Source organism: Passer montanus, unplaced genomic scaffold, assembly GCF_014805655.1.
Source record: "Passer montanus isolate IOZ18808 unplaced genomic scaffold, ASM1480565v1 scaffold3, whole genome shotgun sequence".
Classification (NCBI taxonomy): domain Eukaryota; kingdom Metazoa; phylum Chordata; class Aves; order Passeriformes; family Passeridae; genus Passer; species Passer montanus.
Genome location: NW_024367707.1, coordinates 21,192,675 through 21,219,678, shown reverse-complemented (window position 1 = coordinate 21,219,678; position 27,004 = coordinate 21,192,675). Strand labels below are relative to the sequence as shown.

The following is a 27,004-nucleotide window of genomic DNA, read 5'->3' as shown; positions in this document are numbered from 1 at the left end:
GTTACTGGTCTTAAGGACAGGGGCTTGTTTCCTACATCTGCATAAAGCAAAGTATGGATTGGTGATGTGCTCATCCACTGTCTCTCAATGTAGCAGGGACTGCTCTCCTTTTCCCTGAGAGCTGCCTCTTTTCACATCCTTTTTTTTTCTGCCAGACACCCCGGTTAAAACTGGTGCCCTGCTACTGAGATCTGCTGTAATGAAAGAGCCTTTCCTCCTTCCTTGTACAAGGCTTTCATGAGCTCACTCCCGAAGGGAGGGGGGATGAAGTATGTGATTTAGGCAGGAACACAGGTGATTGTGATGGGATTCAAAAGCGGTGACACAAAACCAGGCAATTGCTTACCTTGGAAAAAGGTTTAAGAAAGAGACAGATGAGGCATAATTGAGACAGAAGGATGTTGATTTCATGGTTTATTGTCACATTAAAAAAGTAATATTACTGATGAATTAATATTTGCTTTTTAATATAAAAGTGCTTATTCTTACAAATCCTTAAGGCTCATTCTGTTACATTACAGTAGGATTTTTCACCATCCCAGAAACTGTGCTACATGAGTTTTACATGAACTGTGGACATAGCAAAATCTCCAAACAGTAAAACAAGTAATTAATAATTTCATTGCCTTTTGTATGCATTATCCTGTTTAATTGTGTAACATAATTTAACATGAAAATAAACAAAAGCAACATTTTCTTTACTTTCTAGTTTGGCTTGGAACTGATCCCCAAAATATTTCTATTTATTTTGAGCAAATAGAACAAGTACAATTGGTTTTAAATCCCAATTTTTTACTTGTAGAGCAGAAGGGAAGGAGTGAGACAGAGGAGCATTACAGATGTAGCATTTACCCTATGTTTCTCACTAAAGAGGAAAGGACTGACTGCAAAGCACAAGTACTGTTTATATGCCATGTATTTATTTTTGTAATGTCCCTATGTTGTACTTAGGTAAATCTCCCACTGAAGCCAATGTGAGTTTTGCCTGAGGGAGGAATAAGACCAGGGCTCTCACAGGGGACATTTTACATTAAGTATTTTATTATATTTTTGTCTCACAATGGAAGAATGAAATAGGTGAAAGTTACTAAAGCTCTTGCTCGTATTGATCACAAGTGGAATATGATTTCTGGCATATACTATGATACACAGATAAGAGTATACCATATTTATTTGTAGTCATAATCAGAGCTATATTAGTTGGATGGGCAGTGATTTTGCTATTTCTACTTAAATTTTAGATATTTATTTATTGTAAAAACTTTTTTTTTTCAATAATTGGGTCAAAATGCAGCAACTAAAAAAATACCTAATGCAAAGATAAAAATAATTTAAAGTATTCTGGAGCAAAGGGAAAAATGCTAGCCAATCTAATAAATAAGGCAGTTTAAAGCATTTGTGACTGCTACTGTGATATATGTACATACTTTACAGCATAAATTACTGTACAGAATACTTCGTTTATTAACCTGTGTAAACAATATTGCCTGCTGTATGGGGACATATTGTGGGATTATGGTCAGCAGAAAGATAAACTGCTGTAGCAGGGTGGGGGAGGCCTCGGGTAGCACGTCCTCAGAGAGCAACACGAGCGTTATTTTATGAGCTGCAAACAAAGCCATCTCGACTTGAGTAATTTTACAAAAAATCTGCTGATGTTTGTTGCTAGAAACGAAATATGGAAATGAACCTCTGTGGTTTGTTACAAACATAATTCTAGTCATAAACTGGTCTCTGCGTAGCTCACCTGGCCAGGGAACCTCGCTCAGGAGTTCGCTGTGTGAAAAGGGAGATGGGGAAGGGTCGCAATGCGCCAGTACCTTGTTGTGTGCTGTCTGCACTGCCAGCCAACAGCTGATCCCACACTGGGACTGCCACACTGCCTTTTCAGCCACTGGTGCTACGTGCAGCATGGGAAATGGGGAGGGAACCCTGTCACTGTTGCGACTGGCAGGAGAAGTAATGACACAGGTAAGCCTCCTGTTAATTCAACCACCCTGTACTGTCTTCCCCACCCATTTATTTCCCTCACCTATGCACAGTGTGGTCTATTTTTGACTTCTGCATGGTGGCAACTCCAAGGAGAGTCTCTGTAGGATGGCTACTGCAACATGGCATTGGCCAGCAGACACTGCTGCAGTCCAGGTTTCCATAAATAATATGCCCAGGAAGGCAGGGAGTTGCCAAAAGCAGTATGTGTGTGCAGCCGTGATTTGTTACTCTGTCTATCATCTCCATCTGCCATGGTCAGCACAGAACAATGCCCCTGCACAGGAGGACCAGGGATCACTGCCCAGAGAGCAATTCTCACACTGCCTGGCTCCTCTGCTTTGGCTCCTGCCCCTCCTGTTGCCATCCATGGAAAGAGACACTGGCATCGCAAGCCCACCGTGACCTGGCTGCTCTGGAGCTCCCAACACACCACTGCTCCTTCTGCTCCACCAACAGCAAGGGAAGCCAGCCCTAGGAGCTGCTGTGGGACTACTGGTCTGCTGGCAGGCCATGAGCTACAGGTGTCTCTGTGTGGCCTACAGGCTGTTCATCACAGATAAAATTCCCATTTGCACATAATGAATTGAAAAACGCTGTTGAATTTCCATAAAAAGAGTAATATTGGCCTCACTTAGGCTCAAAACCAATCTCATATCTTCCATCATCTATAGAAAAACTTTATCCTTTTTTAAAGGAGGCCAGCTCTACTTCCAGGCAACATAAGGAAAAAGTGCCTGCAATTGTTTAGGAAACTGTAAAATGTATTTGATATTTCATTAGTCTTGATAGAAAAAGGTGCACATTCAGTTCTCAAGGATCTACTCTGTATTTAGGCCTAGTAAATTATAGAGTGGTCAAGAGGTGGTCCAAGTCTGAAACATATGCTTGAAATATCTGAGAAATAAATGTATTTAGCACAAGCTTATTTACCTGCATATGTGCTCCCTCCCAATATGATCTCAGCCCCATCCTGCCTCAGCCCACCCTGAGATATTTACCAATTTCATCAGGTATTCCTGTCAGCAACAGGTATGACTGTAAACCTGGGGTGGGATTTATAGCACTTCTGTATCTGAGCTTGTTACCTAAACCCCCTTTTTAGCCAGTGGGGGCAAACAAGAATTTCTAGGGTGAGATTAATTGTGCTTATTTTAGACCTTCAGTATAAGATGAGGTGATTTCCAACTCCTGTGTTTAAATCAGAATCCTTTTTCTCTCTCATTCCACCTTCTTTTCCTGTTTAATCTCAGTGAATTGTTCCAAGGCTGACTGTATCCTCCATGGCCTAAGGAAGGTACAGGTGAGACCACCAGCACCTGCTAGTTCTACTGCAGGGCCATGAAGTGGCAAAGCTCACTCAAGTGGATTGCTAGCACAGTTGGGCCAAGGCATTGGGCCAGGATGGCCCCTTCCAGCAGCACTGCTGTTTCACACAAGGTATTTGACTATTTGAGTTACCAGTTTTTGGTCCCCAGATTACTGGTCCCTCCTATTTGCCTTTCTCTGCAGAGCAGAAGAGATGTCAAAAACTGTCCATGGACTCATTAGCACTCACCGTCCTTCCTCAAGAGGGAACTGAATTCTCTTGCTAGAAATAATGGGAGAAGGTGGATGCCAATCCCACAGATGAGGTGGGAATGAGAAGAAAGCAGGAAGGTCCTGAACTGCTTGGAGAGCTCTGTACTGCCTTTCACCTTTTTCATGTGACCAGTTTCTACTCTGCCTTGTCCTGCATGTTGCAAGCTGGGAGATGGAGTTGAGGAAGAAAATGTCTAGAACTGCAGGAAGGGACCTTGACATCCAGAGTGACCTTGAGAGAGAGAAGACTCTCATGTGAACCTCATGAGGCCCATCAAGGTCCTGTCCCTGTGTTTGCCCAAGCCCCAGTATCAATACAGATGAGGGATGTACTGATTGAGAGCAGTCCTGCTGAGAAGGACCTGGGAGTGCTGGTGGATGACAGGCTGGACATGAGCCAGAAATGTACCCTTGCAACCCAGAAAGCTAAAAAAGCATGACCAGCTGGTTGAGGGAGGTGATTCTCCCCTGTATTCTGCTGTTGTGAGACCCCACCTGGTGTGCAGCGCTCAGCTCTGGGGATTCCGGTACAGGAAGGACACGGACCTGTTGGAGCAGGTTCAGGGGAGGTTGTGAAGATGGGAGGTCAGAGGGATGGGGCACATCTCCTATGAAGACAAGCTGTGAGAGCTGGGATTCATCCTGGAGAAGAGCAGGTTCTGGGGAGATCTTACCGTGTCTGTGGTCTTTCCGTACAAAAAGGGTCTTTCCGTATAAGAATGATGGAAAAGGACTTTACTAGGGCCTGTAGTGACAGGACAAGAGGAATCAGTTTTCAACTGAAAAAGAGTAAATTTAGATTGGATTTAAGGAAGAAATTCTTTACTCTGAGAGTGGTGAGACACAGGAACAGGTTGCCCAGAGAAGAACAGGATGCCCCATCCCTGGAAGTGTTCAAGGCCAGACTGGAGGAGGCTTTGAACAACCTGGTCTAGTGAAAGGTGTCCCTGCCCCTGCAGTGGGGTTGGAACTAGATTATCGTCAATGTCCCTTCCAACTCAAACCCTTCTATTATTCTATGATAAATCTAAACTGCAAAGGAAAATATTATTTTTTTAAATAGAGGTATATTCTAAAATGGAAGTGAGAAAAATAATAAGAAGGGCCGGTCCTTTGGTAAATGTTTTCTATGTCTAGCTTGTTCCTGCAGGAAATGTTTTCTTTCATGTTTGTTGACAGGGTGAGAATTCCATATATAAGAATGCCAAGTGGAGGAGAAAAGGATAACTGCTGCTAAGAAAGGACTTGTTAGTATTGACTGAATAACATGAACCATGTTAGAAACATTTTGTTGATTTGACTGGTGTTCAGTCCTTGGTTGCATTATTGATAACATCTAGGAGTAATGTGTCAGAACAGAGCTAGAAGTCTGCCCTGGGGATACTGTCTAACAATGGTGTGATTTGGGAAGGTCACTCCCACACAGAGTGGGAGAACATTGTGTTCCCAACCAATCTCTGATTTCCCACTTTGGTTACTGGTAATGTGCATCAAAATCAGACACATTTTGTCATGAGAGACTTTTTAAAAAAATGCTTTGTTAGGCAACTAGTTCTCTGCAATGACCTATGCTAAAAGAAAATTTCCATTGATTTGAAGTTATGTGAGGCTGGATTCGGATTAATAAATTATTTGAACACTTGAGGCTCTTTTGAGGAACATACTTTGTACAAATTTCTTTTGCAGAAATACGAAGTGACTGAAAGACGTAAAAAGATATGAAACTCCTAGGATGGCCATGCAGCACTTTGTTAATCTATGCTGTTTGTCCCATTATATACTATTGTGATTCTTGCTCTCTGCCAGGATCAAAGTCATAGATACTCTGGGCATGGCAATTTCACCTAGACTGTGACACCCCTCGGCTCTAAGCACAAGTTTTATACACTCTGGTGCTTACACCAAGAGCTTACATAGTATTTAAGGATTTTGTGGGTCTTGTAGCTCTGGACTCAGGGGTGAAATTCATCCAGTGTACTTAGCAGTTTTTTCCATAGCTCTTTAACAGCACTTTCCTTCTGAGGATACAAAGTGATTTGCAAACATTAATTAATTCTCATAAAGCCCTATGAGGCAGATAAATGTTAAGTATCCCTGTGTTAGTACATATGAGAAACATGAGACCTGAGTGCCTTATCATTCATGCTGTTCACTGTATTTGCTCCCAGAAATGGCTAAGTGCCATGGGGCAGAGGAAATCTCCTTTTTCCTCTCCTAATTCTGTTGTTTTCCTTGGACTTTCTGGAATTCTTTGAGGGCAGAAGGGATAAGGCTGGGCTTCAAGCTGCAGTGTGTGAAATTCAAGCTACACAAATTGCAAAAGTGAAGGAGCCTTGGTGTATTTGTTGTTGGTTTTGGGGGCAAAAGCCAGGCCCTTTATGCAACCTGTGAGTTACTTGCTCCATGTTCCAGCACCCCACTGGAAAGGTAGCTTGGGCTGCCAAAGTAGGAAACACCCCTGAAAGTGAGGCATACCTGTAGGCTACCAAGAGCAACAGGCCTAGACAGCAAATGGAGGCAGAGGAATTACTTGAAGAAATAGCCCCAGCTGGATCTCACCCATCTCACTGAAGAAAACCATAGTCTTTTGAAAGACCAATGGATGCTCTAAATCTTAGTGTTTTCCTGTCTGAAGCTTTAGTCAGGTTAGCACAAACAGGACCTCAAGTGAATTTCTCAGTTTGTTAATTAACCTTAAGAGCAATTTACAGCTTGGGGCCAGTGATACTGCTAAATGGAGGCTTGGCCTTTTTGAGGGCAAACAGCAGCTTTGTGAGAGAGTAAAGTAGCTGAATTTTCAGGCTAACAATATTGGCTCAGAGACAAAGTTCCACATTTTTTGAGACATACCAGACATAAGATCATCCGAATGCTTTTCTGAATACATTCTGACAAATTTATCTATGGTTACATGCCTTCCGAGCCCTTGGTGCACATATCCTAATCTAACAGTTATAATTATGATACTGATCAGATCAACCAGGCATTTTTAAGACATGAAAACTAGACTAATTCTTTAGTTTCAAACACAGTGAGGTCAAATATGTGATGGAAATGATAACCAAAAGATAACAAAATGAGAGGCATGTTAGGTCTGTTGTTACCTTAATAAGTCTGTATACTTCAGTCATTGTTTGTATTTCTATTGTGCCAGGAGATTTTATTCTTTAGTTTGAGGATTCTCACTGAATGGGGGAGGGAAATGTTGCCATTGCTGTGAACAAGAAACATTTCTTTCTGACATATTAAGCATTAAGAGGATTATGTAAAGACAAGGCATATTGCAGAAGGAGATATTCTTAATATAGCTTTTACCAGGAACCAATGACCTGCCAAAAATTTAGGAGAGTTAAAAAATCCTATTGCTTTGACAATCTTTTAATTTTAAAAAAATCGTCTTGAAAAAAGATCAAGGAATTTATCCACTGTTATTTACATAAAATTCAAACTTTCCTGCTAAAAGTCATGAATCATTTGATGTCACATCTGTGGGATATCTAGGCAGATGCCATTAATCCAAGTCATTTTGAAAACTCTAATTTCATTTGGATTAAAACCTACAACTAAGTCGGTGAATAGCATATACTGTACATGCATTAAGGCTGGTGACTACTAAAGTCTCTTGGATAAATAAACTAAGTACAGATTAGCCAGGTCTAAGTATATGTCCTCATCTGGGGAAGAAAAGATATCCTGAAATTTCAGATTTGAATCAGTAGCCATGAAAAATGGTTGAACATTTGTATTACAAAAGAGATACTATGGCACAGTCCCAAAGGTGCATTTCATATAAATTAATTAGCTACACAAATTATTTTGACAACAGCTACTGCACTTCTTAGGTGATATGGCTGCTCAGTGATGAGTACTTGATGATCAATGGTAGGCACTAGTAATATCCTTCATGCTGAGTGACTTTTATTACTATTTAGATTTACAGTATATACATATGAGTTTGTATCTACACTTAGGGCTTGATCCTCTTAACCTCCTTTACCTAAGGTCTTCTGTTCACTAAAATCTCTTCCTTTGGAGCTCTGCTATTTGAACAAAAGAAATAGGCAAACAAGGGGTTTGGGTATCCTGCCACGTGACAGGAAGGACTATGCCTGGCTTTTGACCACACTCGAACCTCTGCATATGCTTTCTTCTTACCTGACACTCATGCCACCATGCCATACTATAAAGCTTTAAGGCCAAGGGCTCTGTATGATCTTGCTGTCTGTGAGGATCCTATAGGCCATTCTGGATTTGTCAAGCCCACCTGCAATACACAGTTCCTTTGCATCCATTCCCATTCCTGTATGAACTCTTACTGATTCAGAAGCCTCTGTTTGTAAGCAAACCTCTTCCTCTGGGCATAATGCTTCTGGATTTGTACAGAATGATTTCTTACTTTCCAAAATTGAACCTGAATGTCGCTATGGCTAAAGAAGCCTGCATGTTCTTGGACTTTTACAGCAGATTAAAATAAGTTAGTGTATTTCATGGAACTGCAAAAAAGGACAGCCTCCTCTGGTCCCATCCAAAACACACAGAGCATCTTTGACTCACAGTGTGATATGCCTAAGACTATTCAGGTTCTTAAAGTGGTGCATATGCTTAACTGGACCAGACCTGAAGTCACATGCACTTTTGCAGACCAGTCCCTAAGAAGATGAAATTAAGCATTTGTTGTCACTGTGCCACATTCAGACATCCAATCAGCAGCAATCCTATAGAGCAAATAGCCTGCACAGAAGAGGATTCTAAATAACCTCGCTAAAATAGTACAGCTGCAAGAAACCCTATGGAGAGAAGGCCAAACCCTTTAATCCACTCATCCTGTTGCACCACCAGAAATTAAGGCTCAGTGTGCTCATCAGACAACACAGATGATGCCAGCACAAAAACTAAAAATCAGTAAGATTTCCATGGAAGCAATAGGTTTTTTAGCTGAAATAACTCAATATAAGAACAATGTACAGGAAAGGACAATCATCTACAGAGATGCTTAGTACTTGGAAATGTTACAACAAAACACCATTAATTCTTGCATTTCTTTGAAGTTTCTTGACATATTATATCCATACAAAGAGTTCATAATGATTAAGAAAAATATCCCGATCTTAGTAAAATAAACATGCTTCAAAGTTCCATATTTGAAACTCAAATGCCACATGTGCAATAAAACTAAACTCCATTTAAGGCAAGTAATATATGTTACTTCTAAAATTTCTCAACATTAAATATCAGAAAGGGCTCCCAAACCCCCAAACTTATCTGAAGATAAACATCATAGGCACCGTCAAAGAAAACAGAAGCTAATCTAGCTGGAGTTTCACTTTCCTGATCTGAGGAGAAATCCTGCAGTACCTGTGGATGGCATTGAAGCAGCTGACAGAATCCGTTGCTGCTAGTCTAGCAAATCCTGACAGACTTCCTTCCACAGCCGGAGATCAGGCAAGGGATAAACAGAAAGGCACCGATCGAGTTCTCCACGATACTTGTGACGAAACAAAGTGTGTTCCTTCTGGGGTGGGTGACAGCCAGGGCTAAGGGTGACGGCAGGACTCAGAGGTCACGTATTTTGTCATTTAAAGGCAAGGACATGTTCTCTCCTAAAGCCAGCCACGTTGTAACACTCAAGTCCATGCTAAGAGGTGGCCACAGCCACAGGCATTCTCCTGGGGGGAAGTATCTGAGCACCGATGGGCACATAAATATTGGCCCAGGATGGCTTGGGGCTGAGCAGTTCCTCAGCGGCTGCTTCAGAGAACACAGTGAATGCTGAGTCTGAGCAATAGCTGGAGTTATGGTGAGCAGCCTCGGCAGAAAAACACAGCTATGCGGGGCTCAGTGTGCTCATAAGCCCACTCTTTACCATGGGGTGCATGGAGTCTGTGCTACCAAAGACATTTGACTGAGAAATTGTGCCATATTGTTTGGTATCTTTTCTTCAAAATGCAGCTCTTCAAAAATGGGGGATGGAAAAATAAAGGCAGCAAGTACCAATTAATCAACCATTTGTATCAGTGGCTACTTCTACTTGTATCTTCTATTGGAAGTCTTTTGTATTCACAATTTCTTAATATGTAAGCAAATTAGATTAGAAAATAACAGTAAAAGGGTTCAACTAATGTCTCAGACAAGAACAGTCAATTGAAAGTCACTGGAGCTGCTGATTTGCTGCCTTAGCTGCTGCTAAAGGCAGCAAATCTGATTGCAAAAGAAAATATTTCCAATATAGGAAAAAACTCTTAAATATGTGAAAACCACTCAAAATGAACAAAAATGCACTGAGTTCAAGCAGATATGAACTGGCCTTGACCTCATCTGACCCAAATTAAACTCCAGTTATTGTGGGATTAATTCTCTGGCATGAAAAACACAGCCTGTCAACAGGAACTGAAAACATCCCATAAATCAAGAAACGTTAAAGCCTAGTTGAGGATTATGCATGAAGAGTGAGAGGATTATGATAGGAAACAGTTCTTAGCCTGATGAGCAGCAAACTCAGCTTCCCAGATAAAGGAAATTGCATGTAATGCTCCCATACAGCCTGGAAGAAAATGTTGCAAGCTTCTGCTAGATGAAAAAGATATGAAAGTCGAAATCTGCAGGATGAAGCCTTCCCATGCAAAGCCAACAACTGTTATAAATATCTGTCTCTCTGTGTGTGCAGCTGAAATTAACACATTTTCCTTCCTAAGTGGATTACTGTTTGCCATATTTTCCCTTATCTGTTTACTGTCAGTAACAGAATGCAATTTTCCACCATCTCTTCTAAGTTCTTCCTATCAGCATATCTGTTTTCAGGCCTTCCTTTTGCTTGATACTGTAGGTTGCACTGTTGGTGAGGAGCTGAACGAGACGTAAAGTTATTTAAAAAGACAGGAGAAAAGAAATGCATGCAATTTGTTGAAACTTATTGCACATGAAGGAATGCTGTCTTTCTCCATCTTAATGTGGAATACACACCTCCTGTCTGTGCTCCAGTGGAGAAGTAACAGGGAGATGGCACATTAATATGGGAACTTCTGTGACGTGTCCATGCTCGCAGTAAAAATTCTCCATGTCTATGATTTGCCCTCATTCATTCCAGTTCAGGAAAGCCCTTGTGTATGTGCTTAAGCTCTGCTGAAATCATTGGGATTTCAGTACAAGCTTAAAGTTAAGAATCTATTGTGAGCTTTCCTGAATAGGGATCTGTGCTTATTGCACTTGGTTCAATCAACCCATAAGATTTTGGTTTCTGAGTTTTTCAGTACAAGAATAGAAAGGGTATATTTGTGCATTAAGATCAGTTCTTTATAGTATTTCTAGTGTATGAAAATGTTTGGAGAGTGATAGAGAACAATTCATTCTGAAGAGACGTCATTGTGTATTGTACCTCTGCGCACGTACACGTCTACACTCAGAAGAATTTTGCTCAATATTGAAGAAATATTCACCTTTGTTTGGATCAATGCTGTAGCTGACTATTTCTGTAGCACAGTGTCCAGAATAACTGAATTATCCATGAAAGGGATACTGTCCGTGTGAATGGCACACAGTCATTATGACAAGTGAGCGCTATTCCGCACCCAGTGCAGTCCTTGTTGGGTGTACTGGACTAAATGCTCCATACTGCTGTGCAAGGTGATAGGTCCCATCAATGCATCCAAGTCGTTAAAAAAATCTGCAGGGACAAAAAAATTGCAGAGATTCAGCATCAGAAGAGTGAATCTTTATTTGCTACTTGTCACCCTTTAACAGATTTTATTCTCTTGCAAATTGAGTCAGGCTGAACATTCCATGGGAATGAAAGTTTAGTGCTGGTGAGATTAATTTTAAAGCCCTATGGTTCATGATGTTACAGGCTGATGCACAACAATTTTCTTTTTAACGAACAAAGCAGTGAGTTCTTCAGCTTTGCTTTTCATTAATTTCCATTGAGTCTTGATAAAGCAAACAGACTCTGGGCAAGATTTATTCTGAGATTGAGGACAAGTAGATCAAAAAGTCCACACACAAGTGTCCAATGACACAATTGTGATATGCTAGATATTTAAGCTACCATGACAGAGAAATAGATGCCTGTACAACATGGCTAACTCAGCCTGAAGAGTAATTTTGCTAACTAGCCAGTCAGGACTTAGAATCACAGAATGGTTTGGGTTGGAAGGGACCTTTAAAGATCAGCCAGTTCCAACCCCTGTGCCATGGATAGGGAGAATTCAGTTGTCTATTCAGAGGCATGTAGTGCCAATTTTAGATGCTCTCAGGGAGTTGATACGTACAGCCTGGACTGGCAGATCTAAGACAGGATGTGCAGAGTTCTGGAGTGGCAGTTTACGTAAGGATACCTCAGTAAATTGTATCCCTGTCTCCCTTTTTGGTACACCCTGAAAGGTGTGCTGTTTAGTACACACCTTTCAGGGTGTACTAAACAGCACTATGAACTGCTGTTTGTAATGAACAAAGCTCCATCAACTGCAATGGGAGATGAGATCCCCAACTCATATCTACATACCTTCACTTAGGTGCCCTTCTCACATGGATGTCAAGAAAAGAGGGCTGTTCTCCTGCACACAAATTAGCCTGAGAACTAAGGAATATTTCACCATCAAGTCAGATGCTGAAGCATTTGCTTGTGGAAACCAGTTCACCTGAGAGAAGTCTGCTGCTGGCACCTTGTTTCAATCTGTGTCTGCTATGGATGGGGGAAAGCTAGGGGCTGTCCATTCCTTCAGCAGAAAGGAGGTGTGCTCCTGCTTTTTGATGTGGTCTGGCTAAACACATCCCATGCAGCTCCATGACTTTGGGGGCAGGAAGCTGTCTTACCTCCCACAAACCTTCCTCTCTAGAATGCACAGATGGCAGGAAGTGCTACTCACAGCCAAGTCTGTGACCTGTCTGTCACAAGTGCTGGCTCAGCTCTTCTGAGCAAGACAGCTATCAAAGTTGCCTTTTTGGGCTGTTTTGGAACAAACTAAGAGCAGACTGAAGAGAGAAATAATCTCTGCAGTCCTACTTTGCAGACAGTTTCATATCAAAATAGTTATTTTCCTGATCCAAATCATGTGACAGTCTTCTAGAACAGTCCATTGCCTTGCCTCGCTCACCTCTGTTTTCCTTGGCCAGGTTGTCAGCCATCTCCCAGTAGTCATAGCTGTGCAGGATGCTGTTGGTGATGCTGACGTGGTTGGCAGCCATCTGATGAATGCGCTGCGGGATGCTGATGATAGGAGATGGGGAAGGGGCCCCTGTGCTCCCCTGGGATCCTACAGAACTGACTGGAGAAGGGCTAGGGGACATAGGTGATGGAGTTCCTGTGCTCCTAGAAACCAGGGTTAATACAGTTATTTTAAAAGTGTTGGGATTAAAAACACAAGAGTATCAGAACATACCACAGGTAAAAATATACAATTTCTAACTGCCAGTCTGATATAAGATTCTGTGCAACTTACTTTCCACTGGCACCCCAAGGAGACGGGTTCTGAGCAGCTTTTGATGAATTCTGGAAAGGAAAGAGCAATTCACAATGTATATAATTTATTTGATACTATAAAATGAAAACATTAAAGAGTATAAAAGTACAGAAATGTAAAGAAAGCATGCAATTGTATCTCATGAAGTAATAAACCCAGTCAGCCTAGTTTGATGTTATGATGAAGCAGTGCTACAGAACAGACTTGAAACATAGCCTTTTCAACACCCTGGCATAGGGACTGATTAGAAAAACATTAGGTGAAATGGAAACTTTTCACAGAAATCCTAGGAATTCAGAAAAAAAATGCTGCAGGACTCTTCGTAAAATTTAGGCTGGAATTTCTTGTGATGAAGAAAATCAGAAAGATTTCCTCCCACTCTCCTGCCCCTAATAACAAATGTCAATCCCCTAGGACTTGCAAGACTGTTCAAATCTGCTCAGCCTGGCATCCACAGGGATGTGAATCTGAGGATCTGCAGCTCAGATGGGTGTTTTAACCACCAGGCTCAAAATTCTTGCTCATGATTGCTCCTTGTGGAGCTGTTCCCCTTGGTCCAAACATGGCAGCATTCACAAGGTCGGAGAGACTGCCCATGAAGATTGGTGGTTTTCATAGCTGAAGAATTCCCCAGAGAACCCCAGAAGGGGCCATTTGATAATTTATTGTGGTCTCTTTTATACCTGTAGTCACTAAGACACTCTCTGGTATACTGTACTTAGGCTAAATAATTTAATTGCTTGAGGAGAGACTACCTTGTGCAAGCACTGTTTTTACAAAGCAGGAGAAATTCAGGTGTCAGCAGTAATGGAGACTGGATAAATGATTTTATAATTTAAAAATTATTTTAGTAGTTAAAATTCCAGGAGCTGAATGGAATTCAGTCACTGGTTCCTGACCATTTGACCTGGGGAAAAACTCCACCCCTCTCCCAAGTGACTGATTTAGTCCTAGGGCTGTGAGAATGAAGTCTAAGAAACCAAGCTTTTCTAGTCCATCCCACCCACAGTTTCACATTCAGAAATGGCCAGCCTGATTCTTCAGAGAAAAGTAACCTCCTTGTGCTCTCCCCTGAAGCTGAACCTGCAAGCAACTGTGTACTGGAGAACAGCCCTCTCTTCTTGACATCCATGTGAGAGCAGACAAAGTCCTGCAGCTTGAGATCTGTTTATGGATACTGCTTTAAATGCAAGGCTGTAGGAGTTGTAAACTGCAGGAGTTACAAGCAGTACCAGCAGTACAAAACCTCTTGGTCTCTCACGGCTTAGGAAGGAAAATGGTAAACAAGGGGCATTAGATGTCATGGATTTCAAGGCCAGGAATAATCCTGCAGTGCATACAATCTGCAATGTCTGTTTTTCACCAATTATGGCACTTCTAAAGGAAACTAAATTACTTTAAAAATTTATCTTATTTTATTCCTTCTAGAAAGGATAGATAGCCATATAGAAATTCTTAGGCACTATTTATCCTCCTTGTTCTTCTGTGTCCTGTTCTACGTTTAGCAGGCCTCACAATTAGGAAAAAAAAAAAAAGAAAGCTGTTTTACAGTTTCAAGATTGAATCTTCCTAACTTCAGTGCTATCTTCTGGATTTTGTTGGTCCAAAGCCAGCAAAACTGCACGTAATCTGCAAATTATCAGCTCTGTTAACATGTACACAATGATCTCTTAACCCATTCGGCACCAAACTGGACACATCCCCTAAGCCTCTCTTTAAAAAAGTTTTTTTTTCTCAGTTTTGATGTGTCTTCTGAACTACGTCTTGGGTTTCTACATCTTTTATGTGCACCCCAGCACTGGCTATATTTTAGCAGTGATCATGCCAGTGTTGTGTGTACCCTGTCATTCTTCCCGCATTTTGACACTGAGTCTTCTATGTCCCAGGTACATGATATGAAAACTAAGCTTTGGAGTGTCACACAAGGGGTTCTTCCTTCAGAGGGTTTTTTTTTTTTTCTACTGAGTGCCTGTTGTCTACTTACAGAGCTGGAAGCAGGAAAATTTGAAAATTGGAGTCAAGGATACTTCCACTGTAAATGTAACCAACCTTTGCCTTACTGTACAACTTCCCACACACTTTTTTTCTCATGTTTTAGGTATATTGCTTCAGTTTCCTCTCAGTTCTGCACCAGAAGGGTGGGGGAAAGGATTCTAAAGAGTATAATGTTGTAAGGGATCTCTTATCCCACTTTCCCTACTGCAACCCATTCTCCTGGTTTCTTTATTCTCTCATATGTGCCTGGCCCCTGAATATCTGGGCCTTCTTTCTAATTCCCAGCTACATTTTTTTTCCTATAACAGAAATAAATTACCTAAAGGAGATTTAAATAGTATTTTTTTCTTTTCTAAAAGAAAAGTATGTCCAATTTTCCCTGCAAATGTGTGATTAAAAATCCTTGTCTGATTGATAATATATGAGGAAGTTCTTAATGCAGTCAGCATTTCATGTCACTTGGTTTTGAAAGCTTTTAGATACCAAATATTAAAGGAGTGGAGAGCTGGCTTGTTTTCCACTGAAAATTATAGAAAATGGATGGTTTTTTCCATTTTTGCTTTTAAAGGTGAGAATACTTTCTAATGTGAAGCTATGCTATCATTGTGTCAGCAGGAGCTCTGCAAAGAAACAAACTCTTCTTAGCTATAGTAGAGTGTAAGTCCATTTTATATTTGCTGTGAAACAGTCTCTGTCTGCTAGCAGGAGAAATTTTATATGGTTGAGAGCTGTTCTTAATACAGCTATTCTCTGAACTGGTCAAGAAAAATGAAGTACTTCAATAGGCACATATTTCTTTCCCCTGAAATCAAGTAATTGTTAGAGAAACATAACGTGTTGAATTATATAATGCTAAATTTTTGAAGCAATTACATTGACTTCAATTTCCATTTGACAATAACAGATCTGTCAATTCCCTTCCCTGTCTTCATGTGTTCAGAATTTGGTCATAAGCATTCGTGCTTGTATTTGAATTTTTTTATTAACAAAATGTCGAAGGATGGATGTTTTTCATTTCAAGGTTCTTCTGTCCAAAAAAAACCCCAACAGATGAGCCCTGTGTTCAAAGACAAATGGCTCTTCAGGTCCTGCAAAGCAATTTGTCTTAAAACACTGGTATGTTAATTTTCTTTTTTTTTTTAAATTTAGGAAGATAAAGGCTAATTTTTGTGTTTGTACATCACATGCTGGATGGATTGAACTGCAAGAAGTTTCACTTTGTCAGAAATGAAAAATGGAAGCAGTAACAGGCAGAAGCAGAAGGGGGAAGCCAAGAGTGCCATGTCAAGTACATGGCAGGTGGTCTGTCTGCCCTCTGATGCTTCTGTGCAACTCCTGCTGAAATCAGTGTGGGCTCTCTGAGAGTTCCCTGGGTAAGATGTCCCACTGCACTGTCCCACCTACTGATGCTGCTGACTGGAAGGCCTGCATCTGAGGACTGATCTAGACCAAAATCTTCAATGCATGGGAAGTGTAATCCGAAAGGGGATTCTTAGAGAAAAATCTGCAAAACTTATTCACAAAAGAGCTTGGATAGCACTAGGCAATGAACCAAAAATAATCTGAAAATACCTGTTTGTTAGTACAACAAATTTATCATCCTTTGTGAAGGGTCACAGTGTGTATTTTTCAAAGAGGGACCCTTGTGAAGATAACTGAACTAACTAGAGCTCAGATGTTGCCATGAGAGTCTATGGTAAAACATCACTGACTTCACAGGGGAAAAACTAATCCCAGCACAGCTACTGCTCTAGTAAGATGCTGTATCTCCTGTAAAGACACATTGATCTAAAAACATGCCATGAAAAATGCACCTTGAAATACTCAATAAGCGCTTTTGAATACTTGACAGCGTGGTCTCTCTTGAGTCGGAACATCCTCCAGTACAGAAGGGCCAGGCAGCGGTAACTGGAACATAAGGGAGAGCAGAAAGTTAAGGGTGACTCCTGAACACAAATCCCACTGAATATCTTAAATCCTCAAACTAATACAGAGTGCAAGGCTGACAGCACCTTGCTTACAGTTTTTATCACCATTTGTTGGCAGTCTTTCACACTTTGCCATGGATCCATGAGCAGACCTAGGTACTACAGCCAGGGCACGTCATGCTGACAAATGCTACCAGTGAGGTACTAAACAAACCATACTCAGAAGGGTCTGGGCTCCCAGGCCTTCATTCTGCCTTGAAGTCTGCACACTTGATCAAAAGCCTCTTCCATGAAAAGAGACCTCCTGGAACTCAACATACACTTTTTTTTTTTTTAAATGTTTTTTTTTTATTATTTTTACTTGAAAATGCATAAACAGCTTTTTGAGATATCTTATCTTGGGACATTATTGCAATAGCCTGGATACAGTGAACTCGAGTTATAGTGGATGTGTTTTGTGTACACCCAGTGGTCTCTTCCAGCAGCTGGAGATGGCTGGGATAAAGAAAAATCTGGCACAGATTTCAGTGGCCAAGAAAACCAGAACAGAGATTGTGCTGGAGCTTGGAGGCTAATCCCAGGCCACTTGCATAATTTGGTCCCCAGAGGAAATCAGCAGTGGGTTGAAATGTGCTGTACTGGTACCGTGCCTGTGCTCCTTGTTAGTCTGCAGAGTGCCACACACCTTTAAAGCTACATAATTAAATGAGAGTAATAGCTATTGACTATAGTTTTGTACCACAACAGTCAGTATTCAGGACACATACACTTTTCTTTGCTAGTGGCTTTAGGTATACCAGTCTATTTTCCAAATTAAGAATTACCACCACCTCTTCCCAGCAAGGTTTTTGGATTGAAAAAGTGCAAAAACTGGGGCATATGTAAAAGTGCCCCACAGTAATGATGCTTTCAAAGCAAAATCTCTGAGTGTTTTGCTTTTCCTCTGGCAGCAGAAACCTTGTTTTTAAAAGCAGTATTTAGTCTTGGAGCCAATCCGGAGCACTAGAAGGTGCCTTGAGTTTGGAAGCGCAGAGTGCTCCCCATCTCCCCAAGGGCTGCCCACACCTCAGCGAATCCTCCGAACCGCAAATTGTCTCTGAACAACGCAGTGCCAGGCCGGGCAGCCGGGCTGCTGTCCGGAGGCGGCGGTGCACTGCCGGCCGCGGCCGCTGGAGGACAGTGTGTGCCCAGGAGAAGCGGCGGCAGCGGGCGGGCTGGCAGCGCGCCCGGCGGGCGCCGGGAGCAGCCGCGGGATGCGGCGGCCGCGCAGCCACGCCATCGCTCTCCCTCTGTCACCTTCACAGGTACAGCACATATGCAAATGGTGTCAGCTCATCTGCTGGCTGGCAGACGGTGAGTTAAGATTGCCATTCATCGCCCAGAGAAGGCTCCGTCTGCTTTCCCTCGCGCTGACCTTTCTCCTGCTGGAACAGATGCAGCGGCTCCCTGAATTTGGATGTGCTTCCGCACGCACCGAAGCGCTCCGGCAGTTCTCAGCAAGCCTTTGTAATATGGCTTTATGTGTCCTTTTTAAACCGTTCTTTAGTCATTTTCCCACCTAAGCATTTTTAAAGCAATCGCCACTAATGCATTCTGTGGGCCTCCCGATGGAACAGAAAACCAGTGACAGAGAAAGGGCATTAAAAAAAAAAAAAGCATCTCTGAATATTTTGTTCCTTTTTATAAAAATGATTAATTAGGACTCCTTCTTTATGGAGGCTAAAGATGCATTTAATTTGGATTTTTAACAGATGGTTAATAGATGTTAAAAACACACTTGCTGATTGTAAATGTCCACTTACTGAGACTCAGTAACCATGTAATAGGCATTTTATGTATTAACTACAATGATATTAAATTAAAAATTGATTTAAATAACATTCTAGTATTTTACTAGCAATCAGAAACTGTCCTTTAGAATCTAAGGTGCTTACATATATGTTTAGAAATCTCAATCTAATAGATAATTCAAGAGGCTTAATTATCCCCATCACCATACTACCCTTCATATAATATAAATAAAATTTATGATTATTGAGCCTAAAATGTCAGCCACAAAAGAACTTACCGAGCTGTTGGTACAGAAGTACATCACTCATAAAAACAACAAACCATCAGGCATTTAAAAATTAATTACACTGACTTACCATAGCCAACCTGTCACAATCAATAAATAAGTAAGGATTGCTTATTTACAGAGACAGAATGCAGACTTAGTACAGTGATACAAGAGCTGGACCTTCCCCGAGAAGAAAGCATTCCCTTAATTTCAATAGAGAACATAATTCTATCTGGCTGCATCCAACATCTGATTTTCAAGAACTGGCTCACTGCAGAAAAGAAGCCTTTTGAGGAAAGCTTGATCTACTAACCATAATGCTGCCAGCTGTTTGTCTTCTGGCGTGGCGTTGGGGCCTGAGTGGGTTTTTAGTCTCACTGCATACCTTAAGCAAGAAGAAAAAAGTCAACGTGAGTTAAATGAGACAGCTTTATATTACTGATCAGAGAGCTGTGCTGGCCAATGTCATTTGATTTGCCCCTTTATACATATTTGTTCAAGTTACCAGCCATACATGTGTTTTTCCTGGTTGTGTTTCAGAGCTGTTTTGCCATTAGCAGGGCATCCCTGCACTCTTTAAACAGTCGTGAACCCCCTTGATCATCCATCAGTCCAGAGGGGAGCCTAGCTGGCAAGGTGACACTGTCCTACCAAAATGACCTCTGCTGCTGCAGAGACCCAGTTTCACAGAGTTCATGCAGAAAGGGGTTTGGAGCTTTTGAAGGCAGACAGCCTGCCTGGAAGCTGGTGCTGACCTCACCCTGCCAGTTCTGAGTGTGTCTACCCAGATTTGCTCCTCCGAGCACAGCACGGCAGAGGGGGAACATGTGGCTCAGAGCTATTTTTGCTCACATGACATTACATTCAAACTCTATAAATATTAAAGATCCACAAAGGTAGCACTGGTGTTTCAAGAGTGTATGTGCTATGCAAACACAAATTGGTTTCTGGAAATCTCAGCTTCCAGCTGAATACCTGAACAACAGACAAGGTTAGAACAACACACAGAGCTTCTGGGCTCACTTCCAGAAAAATACCTGTTCCCCATAATTACCTGATTGTGATTTTTTCTTACCTTTGCTTTCAAACTCTAATTCTGATATCTGTGCAAAGATTCAGTATGAACATTTTGCTTCTACAGGCATACCTAGCAAACCACTTATTTTTCTGAGTTGCAGTGAGATCAACAGCAATTCACATTACAAAACGGCCACAGCTATACACATTATTGAAAGCTATGCATCTGCAAGCAAAATTCATTTCCAGAGTTAGGACCATATATTTACTACCATGAGAAAAGACAGGGCGGACAAAGAAAAAGCGTTCTGCCTTTTGGGAAAAAAAAAAAAAAAAGAAGGGAGGAATTACAGAGATGGGGAAAAAAAAGAAGGAAAAAATTGCAAAGATAGAATGTACTATTCTCTTTCAGAAAAAAAAGTATTTGATTTTGTTCAATGACCTTCCAGTTAGAAGGCTGGCCTCAATCCACTGAAATGCATGAGAAGACAGCCCTAAGTGAAATAAAACGCCAGTGGAATTATTAACATGTGAGAAAATTTTCACATCAACACTAAGTCCAAAAGAATGCTTTTGTTTTAGAAGCTTTGATTCATTATGGATATGATTAAAAATGAAAATGTGTTACTTCCTATGAGCTTAATCCAGACTGGATGGAACTGCATGGCTGACTGTCCTGAGGAATGATCAGTGTCAGTGCAGATTTCTCCACTAGTGTGTCTGGGGTCACTCTCTTGCAGAGTCCCTCAGCTGCTGCAATGGTTTTGACCTTTGTTTTCTCTACAAATGACACTGCCAATAATGTTAATTTTAAGTACCAGCTATAATGGAGAAAAGGACTTATGAGACATACTTCAGAGGGACTGTGGATGGCACTGAATTCTGGACTGCCCTGTTTGGAGAGCCATGAAGGTGACTAAAGGTAGGGGTAGCTGTGGGGTGAGCTGTGCTCTTGACTTCACTGGCTACATTAGGGCATACACATCAAATGGATTTTGAGTGTCCATTTTTCTGTCACTGTTCACATCTTCTTTCTGGTAATCTTCAAACAGCAATCTTACACGTGTTGCAACATTTTTCAAGTTACCACTCCCTGAGAATGTTTTGTTATTATGGATTACTTGTTTCCTCCACTGAGTAGCTCAAGAACTGCATAATGAAATTCTTGGAGGTAATGCAACTCAAGTAATAGGAAAATCTCTGGGGTTTTTTGTTCGTGTTTTTGTTTGTTTCTTTTCTTTTTTCTTTTTTATTTTTTTTTATTCTTCAGTTTCTTGATTTAATTTCCAAAGAAATCACAGATAATACATATACATTACATATGAATAACCAGGCCCTTGTAAGGAGTTCACTTCTACCCTTTTACTGCATGTACAAAAATAGGTGATAATGCAGATGATCATGTTTGCACACAGTAACCTCTGGTTGTGCATGGCCTTCCTTTCCTACCTGATGAGTTCAACTGTTTCTGAATACATGGTATAAGGGGATTTAGATTCCATTGGGCCTTGTTCCATTGCATTTCCACACTCAATGAACGACAGTGCTGCTTCTGCATAATTCAGTGCCTTTCCAAACTTCTCAACCTGGAGAGAAAAAATAAGGACACAGAGATGTAGTGTAATCATCAAGATGTCATTACATTTGATGGGATTTTCTCAACAAATATTGTAAACTTGACACAAGTTGATATATCTTCAGGTGCACAATTTTTCTTGTGAGAAAGCTAATACCCATCAAAGCCTGTGCATCAGTGAAAATCATAAGATACAGAAAATAGATATTATTTGCTCCACACTCTTGTGTCCAAAGAAGGGTCAGCTATGCCTAGGACATTCCCAACAGTGTTTGTTAAAGCTCTTCAAGTGCTGGAAATTCCACAAACTCATGCGGCCTTTTGTTCCAGCCTTTCATCTTTCATTAAAAAGGGTTTCACACATCTTTGCAAGTGTAGTTTTTTATCACTCAGCAAAGAATGGTAACAGATATCATAACTAAGAGAAGAGAATTAAATACTTTGACTACTAACTCTTGTACAAAGGCTCATCTCTGTTCTCCTGTCTTCTTTATCCCTACCATTTTCAGCATTGTTCTCCTCTTGTCAGGAATTTGCTTTCTATATCCTCCTCCTCTTTCAGGGACTGTTCTGCTCCCTCAGCATCTTTTGCCATCCTCCTTCCTTGTCCCATTTCTTCTCCTATTTTTGGTACTTCTTTGTGTGTGTATTTGTGCACTAACATGCATACACATGCATATCCTCAGTAACACTGTATATGCAAATATGAGTCTAATGTTCATACGTGTGTACTTACATGCCACTTATCTGCCCTCAGAATTTCATTTTTGAACTGAAGAGAGAGATGAATCATACTAATACCTCTCTGTCCTGACTGCTCTCTCCTTCAGTCAGAACTCCTGCGGTACATAAAGCCCATTAATGGACTGGATGCATTTGGTTGAAATCTGATGCACACAGTGAAAGGTTAATGGACCTTATTCTTTTCCAAAGGATAAAGATTTTAAATAGTAACTTTGGAATGGCACACTAGCTTCAATCTATTTTAGGTTCTTATATGACTCCCACTGCGATCATACCAGAGAACTTCACAAACTTTTTATTATATTTCTCCCCCTGATGCTCCAGTGCGGGTGGAAGTGCTATTATCCCAATTTCACAGATGGGGGACTGAGGAGCAGAGAGACTTAGAGTAATTTTCAAGCTGCTCACTGTGAGTGCCTGTGTCAGGTAGTACAGTGCCAAAGTAGGAGGTGTTGAGCCCAGCAAGGTGATTCAAAGTGCCTGGAGGCACTTTGGCAATATGGCATTTTCCCCAGGATGCCTACACAGCCAGGGAGGGAGAGGAAGCACCTGCAAAGGGCTGTTTACAAGGTGTAAGTAAGGTGCTAGTCCACTGTGTAGGGAAGCTGAATGTGGAGGATATTTCAACCTGACACTGATAGAAAGCTATTAAAACCATGCCTAGGTGACTTTCATGCAGCAAACTTGTGGCACAGCAGAGAATAATGCTGGCAACTCTGCTTTCTGGGAGTCTACCATAAAAACATTTCTCTCCAGGCTAAGAATTTCCTTTGCATATTAAGTGATCCTTTCCATTCTGTTTAAAGCAACATACTAAAATGCACCATTTGTACTTCTCCACAATATTTTCTGATTTTAAGACTCACTTTAGAGTAATATGGAACTGAATAAACCATAGAAATTTGTGCTAATAAACTCAGGTAGAGTGTAAAACTCGGTGTTAGTGTTCTAAATTAAGGACCTGCTTCTGCTTCCTTGGCCATTCTTCATTCTGCACAGCTGAGAAAAACCTTTCTTCTTTCCTGATGGTATGGCAGCAAAGTGTGTCTGACAGAGCAAGACAGGAATGCAGCTACCCCCACCTGTAAGACAGCCACCCTAATGCAGGGTCCCACTCCATATACTGCCATCCCAAAGACCTCATGTTGTGCTGGCTTATCTGTGGCACTGGACAAACACAGCCCTGGAGAGAACTGAGGGACAGCTAAGCAGAGCTCTGCTGCAGCACTGCATATTTTGTTGCAGCCATCTGTTTGGAAAGACAAGCATCTCTTCAGTGCTCCATATAACCTCAGATTCCTCTTTTTCTTTCTGGCTATATTTTTAGACAGGTCAAAGCCATGGAGAATAATCTGTTTGTTGCAACAGTACTTCGTGTGCTAGGTGTTCCTCTAGGGTTACAAAAATTCTTTGTGTGTTTCTGATTATGTTGGGAAACATCTGCCATGAAACCAGGACTCTTTTGGCACTGAAAAGCCAAAGCTCTTTAAAAAAAAGTGCAAATACCTCAGCTTCCAGACCAAATTTGGAGGGACATGAAATTATAGGACCTAGCCAGCTACTTAAACTGAAAAGATAGGTATGTGGATCCTTTATGCAGCATCCATTACTATAGTTACTAATTAAAGCAAAAGGATAAATGGAAAGTTTTATTTATCCAGGCCTTTATCTCAGTAAGTCATTATTTGTTAAGTCATAGTTTATTGGGCTATGAACATTTGATTATATAAACATTTCTTAATTTAACAAGCCTAGCCATCCTTATAATAGATTTTATAATTACCCCAGGAATACTGCACTGATGAAGAAACTGCATTACAAAAATTATTTGGAGCAATGTAACTGGAAAGAAAATGTTCTCACCATTGCATCTGCTTTATGCTTCTTCCGTTTAGCTTCCTGCATAAAGTAATCTGCATTGCGTGGTCTACCAGGGGAAAATAAGAAAACATTTTATTATTTTCTGAAGTGCAGAATATTTTAAGGTTGTTTTTCTCTTATTTTAAACCTGATTTGCAAACATTTTTTATGAAGAAAATACACTTGTCGTGTAACCATGCATCTTCTATTTTCAAATTGCTGCCTGTGGAGACAATAGCATTTATGGCTGTTCTCATTCTTTAGAAGTCAGTGATTCAAGGAAAGAAAGGCTAATAAAATGCATTTTTATGGATTATATAAACTGCTTCCCAAATTAGTGCAGCTCTGATCTGCAAAATGGATACATGCGTTAAGCAGAACAAGATATTCTGTCCTCTCTTCTCCTCTCCTCTCCCTGGTGCTTGCTTACCTCTTTTTCTATTCCTCTATGTACATTGTTATTTGCCTTGGCTTCTCCCTCCTCTCAAAACAAGTGTGTGTTTAATCTCTCCACTTTGAAAACAGACACTGAACCTGCTTGCCTCCACAGCTACATCTCGCTCTTGTCCCTCTTATCTGTAAGCATGCTGAATACTGTTTACTTTTGCTTCCTGGAGTTCATCTCTGACTCAGTGCTGGGCCACCTGCTGCAATTCCACTGGCATTCCTCGTGCCAATTTCTCCATTGATTTCTCCTCAAACAGATCTGGGAGATTCCTTCCCTTCCTTAACCTACCTGACCCGTTGACTGCAGGGTACAAATTCAACTTCTGTTTCTGTCCTGAAATTCACAAGTGCATTTTTAACCAGATTTACCCACTCTAATTCAAACTGGAAACAAACTGATGTTTCCTTGTCACCACATCAGTGAGCTCCTCATGGTTGAAGTTAATTTCTTCATCTCCTCCCACAAGCTCTCCCTATGGCACCTATATAAGTCTGTGGAGAACAGCCATTTGCTGTGTCATTTCAGACCATAACCTCACATCTCCAATCATTGCCTCTCATAAAAGTCTTCACATTTCCTGACCCTGCAGATTCTTCCTGTATCATGTACGTGGGAGGTGATCTTCTTTCTCTACTCGGCTAAAATATATCCTGATTCTTCTCAGCTTATACTGTGGTTACTACATCCTTGTGCCTCTCAGAGAGGGAAGTTTTGACTTGCAAAATAGTTTTCTTGGTATTCGTTAGAGTGTCATTCCTTTGTCCTCATCTAGAGAAAATGAGATATTCCCGAGTATTTGGAGTATGAATTCTGATGTTTTTACTACTCGTGCTTTTAAGAGCTTGGTGTTGTAAATGATATGTTGTTATTGCCACTCAGCAATCTGTTGTATGTTAACTCCAATAGGCTGCTCAGCTCCCCACACTCACTCACTTCCCTCCCATGGGATGGGGGAGAGAATCAGGAGAGCGAAAGTGTGGAAGAATAAAGTAAGAAAACGTGCACATTTAGATAAAGACAGACTAGCAGATAAAGCAAAGTAGAACAGGGAATTCATCCACTTCATCCCATGGGCAGGCAGGTGTTTAGCCATCACATAGAAAGCAGGGTTTCAACATGATTAACAGTGACTTGGGCAGACAAATGCCATCATTCCAAACATTCACCCCTTGACCCAAAAAGCAAAGCCAAATAGAACAAATCAACAAATCAAGTCTCATCTCTCTGAAATGATGAAAGTGATGAACTTTTACATGAGTCTGTCCAATTCAGGTCATTAAAATACATCGTCTCCAGCATTCCCTCCTGTATATCACCCTGCACTATATGCCTAATTTTCTTGTCTGAAGCATAGTAAGAGGCTGTAAAAACAAAGTGAGATAACACAATGTAATTATGGTGGACTTATTTATACATTAATTATAAAATGGTTTTCAACTTGCAGCAGGATTTATTCTCCTGAGTTATGATTAGCAATGAAGGTATTAGCAGGAGATCCTGAACCAAGAAGACTTTCATTGAGATCCCTGCTACGGGATGGTTAAGCATAACACAGAAACTGAAATCATTGGTTTGCACTAAGCTGCTTGCAAAATCTAATATAAAAAAAGAAGCTATTAAAATGCCATTTTAAAGCAAAGCATAAATATATTCTTCATGTGAACGTTTAAGTATTTCCATAGGAAAAATACAAGATTGATTTAAAAATCAGGGCATGCCTAGCAGAAATTAAGATGCATTGGGAAAAAATGGATAGGGTATCATTTTTATTAGCTTCCTAAACAGAACTTTTTCAGTAGTATTAATAAACATGCCAAGTCAAATTCTGATGTCTTTATGCCACCTATGAAATACTATTCTTCAATTTATTGCTACATGTTAATGACCTTTCTATTCAGAAAACTAATGTGCATGTTAGGTGAAAATGGAAGCTGAAATGCCCAATAGATTCAATGTATGTTTTTGTACCATTTTAGTAACAAAAATTCATGTTCAATTTAATTTTTTACTGGGATTTTTTAATCAGAATTCAAAAGAGAGAGTTAAAAAGAAAGTTAAAGGTTTCAAGTTCAGTTTTGTTTAGGTTCCCACTGCTCATGAACATAATCTGTCTTTTAAAATTCTGTATACTAGTTTAATTTATTATGTCATGGAGTAAAAAAATAAGAAAAACACCCTCTTTTATGGGGTCCTTGAAGATAAGAGGTTGCCCGAGCTCGCAGACATATGCAGACATACGAGAAAACTGATGCATAAATTAATTATTCAGGATAGCTCTTTTGCATACTGCACATTTTTTATCCATGAAGTTTGTTAGGTATATTCTGATTTTACAGATTCTGAAGTTACAGTGAC

At 40.7% G+C, this 27,004-nt stretch overlaps 1 protein-coding gene across 3 annotated transcripts in view; it reads right to left on the bottom strand.

Moving 5' to 3' along the window:
• Positions 1-397: 397 nt before the first annotated feature.
• The window catches only part of AFF3 (AF4/FMR2 family member 3), a 323,532-nt gene continuing 296,925 nt past the window's right edge, over positions 398-27,004 (bottom strand). For all 3 annotated transcript variants that reach the window (XM_039714376.1, XM_039714378.1, XM_039714377.1), the window contains 7 exons: positions 24,205-24,268; positions 21,471-21,607; positions 19,318-19,389; positions 16,832-16,925; positions 13,002-13,051; positions 12,657-12,871; positions 398-11,230 (listed from right to left, as the gene is read on the bottom strand). In XM_039714376.1, coding sequence (XP_039570310.1) covers positions 11,109-11,230; positions 12,657-12,871; positions 13,002-13,051; positions 16,832-16,925; positions 19,318-19,389; positions 21,471-21,607; positions 24,205-24,268 — 754 coding nt within the window. In that variant the 3' untranslated portion in view covers positions 398-11,108. The remainder of the gene's footprint in view (positions 11,231-12,656; positions 12,872-13,001; positions 13,052-16,831; positions 16,926-19,317; positions 19,390-21,470; positions 21,608-24,204; positions 24,269-27,004) is intronic.